Source organism: Chiloscyllium plagiosum, chromosome 18, assembly GCF_004010195.1.
Source record: "Chiloscyllium plagiosum isolate BGI_BamShark_2017 chromosome 18, ASM401019v2, whole genome shotgun sequence".
In the NCBI taxonomy this organism is placed as follows: Eukaryota; Metazoa; Chordata; class Chondrichthyes; order Orectolobiformes; family Hemiscylliidae; genus Chiloscyllium; species Chiloscyllium plagiosum.
In genome coordinates this window covers 60,400,411-60,410,939 of record NC_057727.1, presented here as the reverse complement: position 1 = coordinate 60,410,939, position 10,529 = coordinate 60,400,411, and the positions used below count along the sequence as shown (strand labels likewise).

The 10,529-nt window shown below is 46.8% G+C and overlaps 1 protein-coding gene across 1 annotated transcript in view; it reads right to left on the bottom strand.

Moving 5' to 3' along the window:
* Positions 1 to 10,529, bottom strand: part of plxnd1 (plexin D1) — a 114,914-nt gene that overhangs the window by 78,483 nt on the left and 25,902 nt on the right. Inside the window, exons 3-7 of the mRNA XM_043708651.1 lie at positions 10,157 to 10,288; positions 9,397 to 9,497; positions 7,498 to 7,630; positions 3,656 to 3,836; positions 2,259 to 2,367 (exon numbers count right to left, since the gene is read on the bottom strand). Coding sequence (XP_043564586.1) covers positions 2,259 to 2,367; positions 3,656 to 3,836; positions 7,498 to 7,630; positions 9,397 to 9,497; positions 10,157 to 10,288 — 656 coding nt within the window. The remainder of the gene's footprint in view (positions 1 to 2,258; positions 2,368 to 3,655; positions 3,837 to 7,497; positions 7,631 to 9,396; positions 9,498 to 10,156; positions 10,289 to 10,529) is intronic.

The following is a 10,529-nucleotide window of genomic DNA, read 5'->3' as shown; positions in this document are numbered from 1 at the left end:
TTGCGAAATGCCACCTGAACCACCCTGTCGAGCAACTTCCAACTTCCAAGTGATGCAATTTCCAAGAAACTATGTACCTGAACACCACCCACATCCGTCCCCCCCCCCCCCCCCCCCCCCCCTGCCCCCACCTACTGAAAGACAGAGCCCCGTTGAAAATCCGTGGGTAACAAGTGTAACAAACGGAAATTCCCAGTCATTTACAATTGTATGGAGAACTCCAGCCCCTTTCCCCCAGCAGTGGGCAGTGTCTATATAAAGGTAGTATTGCATACAACCCACTCTGCCACTCGAATACTGTCCATTTTTTAAAAACCTGAATATTTACCAGATGAAACTCAATCGAGGTGCCGGAATTTTCATTTTAACCCTATCGTTCAGTCTGGAACAGTACACAATGTCCCAGTGAACCAAACAATCCCGAAGAATATGGTACAGTTGATATTTTAAAAATTGCTCAGGAGTCTGTGGTTTGCAGATTCATTTTTATCTGATTAAATATCCCTTTTGTAACCTAAATATCCGTGTTAAAGGCCAATAATCGGTTGTGACTGCGGTTGTCACAATCTGAGAGTTTCGATCCCCTCTCTGAAGAGCTGTATTTCCCAACAGTACTGCGTGAACTTTAACTTGCTTGTTAATAACTTGCAGGCATGTTTCAAACTCTCACTTTAAAAACAAATTGGGACTTGACTTTGGAACAAAAATGACTTGGTTATCATTTTAGGCGTCACTTGATGATGTGCATATGTCTCAAGCAGCTCTATAATCTCCCTCCCACCCCCCACCACTGTCCCAGGAGAACGGACACCATTTGCCAGTGGTTTTCCTCAGAGCCAGCAGTGTCCTGATGATGCACTGTGAACTAGCTGTAAATTATGAGCTGTCTGTACAGATGCCGCAACAACAGACAGCTGTGGGGTTACTCCAGGTCATGATGAGAAAGTGGAGGGACTGTACAATCTGACATAAAGAGTGGACTGAGCTGTACTCTCAGGCTCCACATCCTCAATGTTAGCACACAGATTTCGCAACACGCTATCTGATTCACACTGCACTGACTCAGTCTCTGTTCCCAGCAACAACTCTAATCCAAGACTCCCCATCTCAGTCTCCAATTCTCGTCTCCAATCTCTATCCCAGTCTCTAATCCCAGTCTCCAATCCTAATCCCAGACTCCATTCCCAATCTCCAATCTCAGTCTCCAAACCTAGGCCTCAAATCCTAGTCTCCATCCCAATATTCAATCCCAGTCTCAATAGACAATAGGTGCAGGAGTAGGCCATTCTGCCCTTTGAGCCTGCACCACCATTCAATATGATCATGGCTGATCATCCTTAATCAGTATCCTGTTCCTGCCTTATCTCCATAACCCTTGATTCCACAATCCTTGACAGCTCTATCCAACTCTTTCTTAAATGAATCCAGAGACTGGGCCTCCACTGCCCTCTGGGGAAGAGCATTCCACACAACCACCACTCTCTGGGTGAAGAAGTTTCTCCTCATCTCTGTCCTAAATGGTCTACCCCGTATTTTTAAGCTGTAATCTAAGCTGTGAGAGTCTCCAATCCCTAATCCAGTTTCCATCCCAATCGCCAATCCCATTTTCAACCTCAGTCTCCAATCCCAATCTCCAATCCCAGTCACCAATCAATTCCAGTCTCTAAACCAATACCAATCTCAGTCTCTCAACTTAGCCTCCAATCCCAATCCCCGTCATCATCCCAATGTCCAATCCTGGTTGCCAAACCCAGTCGCCAATCTCCAATCCCAATCTCCAATTCCAAACCCAATATCCTATCTCCATCCTAATCTCCTAATTCAGTTTCGAATCCCAATCCTTCACCAATCAATTCCAGTCTCTAAACCAATACCAATCTCAGTCTCTCAACTCAGCCTCCAATCCCAATCCCCGTCATCATCCCAATGTCCAATCCTGGTTGCCCAACCCAGTCGCCAATCTCCAATCCCAAACCCAAATATCCTATCTCCATCCCAATCTCCTAATTCAGTTTCGAATCCTAATCCTGGTCTCCATCCTAATCTCCAGCCCAATCTCTGATCCTAATCCAAGTTTCCAATCTCTGTCTCCAATCCCAGTCCCAGCTTCCATTGCCATTGCAACTCCAGTCTCTTTAATCTCCATCCCATCTCTAAATTATGTGATCCATGATCTGCCGGTACGATAACTGGAGATTCCTCTGTCTCTGGGCTATGGTGACAGGATCAGTGACAGGTGATAAGTGACAGTGACTTACGCTGTTTTGGGGTAAACCTGTCCCGTTTTCTCACAATTGTAGATGGTTAAATTTCCCCACATGATCGCTCGATTCAACACCTCAATTGAGACCGTCAACAGAGCATGATCTGAATATGAGATAACTGCTGTTAGTCAGGACTTTGTGATGTACATAGTAAATATAGCAGCAAATGTTAACCAGGTTTCTGTAATCTCAATATTACACAAACAAACAGGACTCTCTATGGACTGTAAAACACATTTCTTGCATGTGATGTCCTCTTAGAATGCGGGGTTATATTGAAAAATGGTTTCCTGTTTATGTCATCATTAGGCGCCAAGGAATGCCATGTGACCTGACTTTGCCAGGATGGTGGACAGCTAAGAAGGAAAAGGCGATTAGAAAGCTCACTGTAGTGCAGTTGGGTCAGCAACTGGTGGCTGGTGGCCATTTCAGAACAAACTTGAGAATTTGATGGAACAAGCAAGGTTGTCTCTAAATGGAACAGTGACCGATTGGCCAGCCTTTGACCAGATCCCCTGGGCCAGATGCAGCTCTCTGAGAAAACTGCAGAGGTGGTGTTACTGGGTGTGTTATCCAACTGGAAAGAGCTGAGAGACAGAGCTAGTAACAGAGACAGTGAGGAATTATGGATTGAAGGAGACCTATTGCTTTTGTTCTAACATTTCCAGAGCATTTAAAGAGAATTAGCCAGAGTTAGCCAGTGCCCAGTGAAGTGAACTCTGTGAATTAGCCGGTGCCCAGTGAACGAAAACCTACGAATTAGCCAGTGCTCAGTAAATGGAAACCTGTAAGTTATCCAGGGCTGAGGGATATGAAACCTGAGAACCTAGCCAGTGCCCAGTAAACCGAAGTCTGTGGACTAGCCAGTGCTGAGTGAAATGAAACCTATAAATTAGCCAGTGTTCAGTGAACTGAACCCTGTGAATTAAACAGTGCCCAATGAACTGAACTCTGTGGGTAAACTAGTGCTTGAAAAGTTAAGCCAGCTGAGCAGAGCGAAGGTAAGGGGGAGGAGGAGGAATGGTGGGTGCAGAGCTGTCAGGAGTGGGGAAACCTGTAGGGAAATTCAAGGGGAGCAGCATGACTCTTTCAGTAATCTGTGCCAACACAGCACAGGAGGAAGGGCAGGGAGCTCCTGGGCACATTCTGACAGAACAGGGCACGAAAGAGAAACGACATGGGTGGGAGGTCACAGCATAGATGTAAATCTCATCAGCCTCGCATTAAGCTGCAGGTAAATGCTTCAAAGAGTCTTTCCCACGCTTGCATGGTCTGCGTATGGGCGATGGCACATTTCCACACTAGCTCTATGCTCACCGCCCTGTAACACAAGAGGTCTTTCATTCCTCTCTCTCTCTCTCTCTTTCTCGCTAGCCCACAAGACTCCGTACCTTTGTCCACCAAGAACATGGAGTATTTATCCTTCTTCAGGAAAGGACAGTGAACTAACTGGGATTGGCCGGAGTTATTTTCATAGACAGTGACTGGGGTCTTCTCCTCATCCCCATAAACACAATAGACGTCTCTCCCAATCAGCTGGGGCACATTCCCATGGATGGTGATTCCGATGTTCTGGTGGGGTTAAAGCAATAGCCTAGTTAGCAATGCTACAACAACAACAACAACAACAACCTGTCTTCATACAGCACCTTGTGAATAGAACCACCAAATGGTTTGCATGACGACCAAACTGATTTTCACACTCAGTCACGTTAAGGGGAATAATTAACCCACATAGGGTCTGTTTTTTTAACCACAAAGCTGATAGTTTCACCCTCACCAGACCATGCACACTGGCTTCCTCATCCAGACGGGAATCACTGTTTGATTTCCAGTTCATCCAGTTGCTCTGGCGAGAGGAGAACTCATTTGTTTGGAACAGTATTCCAGGATTCGGGATTACAGCATCAGTGACATAACCGCCAAGGACCGTCTTCACTATCAATCAGGATTATTACTGACTGTATTCACCATCAGTCAGGATTATTACTGACTGTATTCACCATCAGTCAGGATTATTACTCAGCTCGTTCACTATTGATTGGGATGGTTAATGTGTGTGTTCACTATCGGTCGGGATGGTTAATGTGTGTTCACTACTGGTTGGGATGGTTAATGTGTGTATTCACTATCGGTCGGGATGGTTAATGTGTGTTCACTATCGGTCGGGATGGTTAATGTGTGTTCACTACTGGTCAGGATGGTTAATGTGTGTATTCACTATTGGTCGGGATGGTTAATGTGTATTCACTATCGGTCGGGATGGTTATTCTCCATATTCACTATCGGTCAGGATGGTTAATGTGTGTATTCACCATCGGTCGGGATGGTTAATGTGTGTTCACTATCGGTCAGGATGCATCAATCAGGCGATAAGGAGGACATGTGACAAAAGCTGTACATTAATTGTGGGTGACTTTAGTCTTTGTGTAGATTGTCAGGGAAAGCCAGGAGGAAGAATTCATCGAGAATATTCAGGAGAATATGAGACCAGGCTGTTTTGGATCTGGTGATGTGTGATGAAACAGGTTTAATAAATGATGACAGAGTAAATGATCCCCTTGGAAACAGTGATCATAACTAGAATTTAACATTCAGTGGAGAGGGAGGAACTTGGTTCGGCAGCAACATTGTAAAACCTAAGTAAGGGTAATCACAAGGAATGAGAGCGCAGCTCTCTGTTTAGCAGAAAAGACAGGTGAGGAACAGTGACATATATTGAAGAAAATAGTTCATGACTCACAGCAAAGATATATTCCACTGAGGAAGAGGGATTCTGGGAAAGAAATAAGCCAACCCTGGTTAACAAGGGAGGTTAAGGATAGTATCAAATTGAAAAAAGTTTGGCAAAGACGAATGATAAGCCAGAGGACTGGGCAAGTTATAAAAACCAACAAAAGTCAACCGGAAAAACAATGAGAGCTAATAAACTTTGAGGGCAGACTTGCAAAAGTCTGAAGACAGACAGCAAAAGATTATTGAAACATATATAAAAAAGGAGAGAGAGATGAGCCAAAACTAACATAGGCCCCTTAGAGAATGGGGCTGAGGATATATTACTGGCAAACCAGGAAATGACTAAGGAGTTGAATAAAATACTTTAGTATCAACCTTCACTATTAGCATTCCAAAACTCAAAGGGAAAAAGGAGGAACAGAAATAAATACATGATCACTAGGGAATAAGTGCTGGGGAACTAATGGGGCTAAAGACAGAAACGCCCCCAGATTTGATGGGATGTATGCTAGGATATTAAAGGAAGTCGCTACAAAGATAGTGGATGAACTGGTAGTAATCATCCAGAGTTCCTTTAGATGGTGTAAAAATCCTAAAGTATTGGATAACTGCCAATGTAATATCTTTATTTAAAATGGAAAAGAGACAGTAAAAACAGGTAACTATAGGCCAGTTAGCCTAAAGAAGGAAAATGTTTTAGTCTATTATAAAGGATGCAGCAACAGACCATTTAGAACTGCGCCACCATTTGGGCGGCACGGTGGCACAGTGGTTAGCACTGCTGCCTCACAGCGCCAGAGACCCGGGTTCAATTCCCGTCCAAAGATGTGCAGGGTCAGGTGAATTGGCCATGCTAAATTGCCCGTAGTGTTAGGTAAGGGGTAAATGTAGGGTGGGTATGGGTGGGTTGCGCTTCGGCGGGGCGGTGTGGACTTGTTGGGCCGAAGGGCCTGTTTCCACACTGTAATCTAATCTAATCTAAACTATATAATCTAACCAAATGGAATCAGCATGGTTTCGTGAAGGGAAAATCATGTCTGACAAGTTTACTGTGCTGATCAACGATAAGGCTACAATTATTTACAATACATATTAATGACTTGGGTGCGGAAAGTAAATGTGCTGTTGCCAAATTTGCAGATGACTCAAAGGTGGGTGACAGGGCAACTGTGAAGATGACACACAGAGTCTGCAGAAGGCTAGAGACAGATTAAGCGAGTGGGCTAAAATGTGGCAGATGGAATATAAGGTGGGAAAATGTGAAGTTATACACTCTGGCAGGAACTGAGAGGCTGAATATTATTTAAATAGAGAATCATAGAATCCCTGCAGTGTGGAAACAGCCCTTCAGCCCAACAAGTCCACACCAGATTAACCCACTCAGACCCATTCCCCTACATTTACCCTGACTAATGCACCTAACCTACACATCCCTGAAAACTATTTAGCATGGCCAATTCACCTAACATGCACATCTTTGGACTGTGGGAGGAAACCAGAGCACCCGGAGGAAACTCAATAGAAATGGGGAGAATGTGTAAAATCCACACAGACAGTTGCCCGAGGCTAGAATTGAACCTGGGTCCCTGATGCTGTGAGGCAGCGGTGCTCACCACTATGCGCCGTGCCACTCAGAAAGAGTGCAAAAGCTATGGAACAGAGTCCTCATCCATGAATCACAAGACACGAGCATCCCAAGTTCAGTGGGTAATAGGGAATGTTAATCGATGGTGCTCTTTGTTTAGCGGAGTATGGAAAGTATGAAAAGTAGGGAGGTTTTGCTAAAACAACACAAGGCACTTGTCAGATCTCTGCTGGAATACTGTGAATAGCTTTGGACCAATTATCCAAGGAAATATGAGAGGCAGTCTGAAAGAAGATTCCCTGGGTATGAAGGGACAGTCCTACGAGGAGAGGTCGAGTAGATTCGGCCTACACTCATTGGAATTTAGAACCTTATTGAAGAATATCAGATTGATTGGGAACTTGATAGGGTAGATGTGGAGAGGTGGTTTATCTGTTGTGGGAGAGTTTAGGAACAGGGGTCATAATCTCAGAATAAGGGGTCACCCGTTGAAGATAGAGATGAGGAGGAATTTCTTCTCTCAGTGAGTGTGGGAGATGTGAAATTCTTCACCACAGAGCGCTGTCGAGGCTGCGTTGTTAAAGGCTGAGACAGATAGATGTTTTATTAGAAAGAGAACCAAGGGTTATGGGAAACAGGCAGGAAAGTGGAGTTGAGGATAATCAGGTCAACCATGACCTCACTGAATGGTGGAGCACACACAGTGTACTGAACAGCCTAGTTCTACTCCTATGGTTTGTGGTCATATATCTCACCTTGTTCTCAACTGGTCAGGACTATTACTGAACATATTTAGCTTTGGGCAGAAATACGAGAGATCCTGGCCTTTTGATTTGACCTCAAATTGAGCTGGTGAAATTGCAAACAGTGAAGCTATAGCTGCAGCCATTGGATAAGCTGCTGGACAGGTACCTGCTGGGCCACGCTGGCTGCATCGATTTCCGATGGTACAATACTCATGCTGGGGCACAGCTGAACACCAGAGCTCAGGCTGGTCCAGAACAACGGCTCGCTGGAATTCACACAGTCCTGCTGCAGGGAACACCTGCCAGAGAGATCAAGGTCACTGCTGGAGAAGAATGTACGAGAGAATCCAACATTGTCTAACTCACACAAAGCAGCCTCACACATGGATAGTTGCTGCTGTGACAAGGTTTTGTGTTATATGTAGTGTGCCAAACGAGCCAGTTTAGATTAGATTACTTACAGTGTGGAAACAGGCCCTTTGGCCCAACAAGTCCACACTGACCCGCCGAAGCGCAACCCACCCAGACCCATTCCCCTACACCTAACACTACGGGCAATTGAGCATGGCCAATTCACCTGACCTGCACATTTTTGGACTGTGGGAGGAAACCGGAGCACCTGGAGGAAACCCACGCAGACACGGGGAGAATGTGCAAACTCCACACAGACAGTCGCCTGAGGCAGGAATTGAACCCGGGTCTCTGGCGCTGTGAGGCAGCAGTGCTAACCACTGTGCTGCCGTGCCACCCTATTTACATTTTACAGTCATGCTGTCCAAAGCTGTGTTGGGTGTTAGTGAGCCCATTGGATTCCCAGCATATTCTGAGCCGCCGCTGAGTTATCTCGAGGACCAGTATTCTTTCAGTCAGATATTTCTTTCCTCATGGTTCCTCACTGCTCCTTATTGTTCCTCACTGCTCCTCACTCCTCCTTACTGCTCCTCACTGCTCCTCACCGCTCCACACTCCTCCTCACTGCTCCACACTCCTCCTCACTGCTCCACACTCCTCCTCACTGCTCCACACTGCTCCTCCCTGCTCCTTACTCCTCCACACTGCTCCTTACTCCTCCACGCTGCTCCTCACTCCTCCTCACTCCTCCTTACTCCTCCTCACTGCTCCACATTCCTCCTCCCTGCTCCTTACTCCTCCTCACTGCTCCACATTCCTCCTCCCTGCTCCTTACTCCTCCTCACTGCTCCACATTCCTCCTCCCTGCTCCTTACTCCTCCTCACTGCTCCACATTCCTCCTCCCTGCTCCTTACTCCTCCTCACTGCTCCACATTCCTCCTCCCTGCTCCTTACTCCTCCTCACTGCTCCACATTCCTCCTCCCTGCTCCTTACTCCTCCTCACTGCTCCACATTCCTCCTCCCTGCTCCTTACTCCTCCTCACTGCTCCACATTCCTCCTCCCTGCTCCTTACTCCTCCTCACTGCTCCTTAATCTCCCTCACTGCTCCTTACTCCTCCTTACTGCTCCTCATTCCTCCTTACTCTCCCTCACTGCTCCTCATTCCTCCTCACTGCTCCACACTCCTCCTCACTGCTCCTTACTCTCCCTCACTGCTCCTTACTAATCTTCACTGCTCCTTATTCCTCCTCACTGCTCCTCACTCCTCCTGACTCCTCCTCACTCCTCCTAAATGAGGAGGCTTTTATTCTCCTGGGTTTAGGTGGTCAGTTTGTGCTGAAACCATGATGAAAGGATTGGGTAGCAGGATAGAGGGAAACTGTTGTCATTGGAGAGAATGGTAGAACCGGGGTTGTGGGGGAAGGGGGCATCATGTTACAATTGGAGCCAGGCCCACTGGCATGCCATAGGCAAGCATTTCCTGACATAAAACCCAGTGACGATTGGCAACTTCCACACCTCGGCCCCAGTCTGGCAACCTGCGGACACTGAACATTCCCAAACTGGGATTGACGCTTGAGAAAGGTTGGGGGAAATCAGGAGATGAGGATCATGCCGTAACTGCAGCTGAAAGACTGACCTGCCATCACCTCAAAAAACCCGAGAGAGTAAAGAGCTAACCATCCCCTGGGCATCCTGACCAGCTTTGTACCTGCTCTCCAGGGTACACCATCCACAGTGGGCATCGTCTGCTGCGAGGCACTCCTGGCATGTCAGGTACTGGCCACACGTAGCGACCTTCACCCGACTAACCTGTAGAAAGCAAAGGTGCAAAAGTGAGAGGTGGACTGGGGAAAGACCACTGGGAGGAATCAAAGGGCGTGGGGCAGAGATAGCCAGTAAATGACCAGGCAGGGTGGCCAATGGGAATCCACACAGTGACAGGATCCCCTGATCAGTCACTGGCCAGGTGGGGTGACCAATGACAACCCACATAGTGACAAGATCCCATAATGACACAATGAGGCAGAGTGAAGTCACGATTGGTTGGTTAGTCTTGCAGAATGGGCCACCTCTGATGGAGATAGACTTGTTATTGCTGATAAGACACAGGGTGAGGGCAGCCAGGATCAGTCTGAGCACAGGTTAAAGCAGTGGCAACATAAATACTGGAAACTCAACAGGCAGCCTATCAGATCCCCAGGGTGAGTTACACAACTGGACTCTAATCGAAAGGTTCGGGGCAATTATATATAGAATAACAGATATCTGGGAGTGAGCTATAGATGGGAATCTATATAAAACAGCAGATACCTGGGAATGTATTACAGACTGGAATCAAATCAATGGGGTTCAGGGGGGTTATGCATTGAGTAACAGGAGTGAGTTCCAGGCTGGACTCTAATCGAGTGGTTCAAGGTGGTTTATATATAGAATCCTGGTATATATATAGAATCTCACTTTCCGCTCACCTGGTATGTTGTCATAACATAGAGGTAACTCTCATCCGCAGGGTCAAAGTGCATGATATGGTGCACAGCCTCGCCTGGTGCCAGGTGCAACAGTTCCCTCTTCCCGATTGACAGGTTACGGCGCAGATTGAGCTGGAAGGAGAAGGTGAGAACAACCGTAGTCACTTCATGCAGAAAGAGACCAAAGGGCCCAGAGCTTTATGTGACTTCAGCTCAGGCAGGTTCCTGGCCTGCCAGCAGGACTGAGCCAGCTCTGTACCGATACAGCATCGAGTGGGACTGACCAACCCCATCACCAACTCCTCCAACCCCATCACCACCTCCTCCAACACCATCACCAACTCCTCCAACACCATCACCACCTCCTCCACCA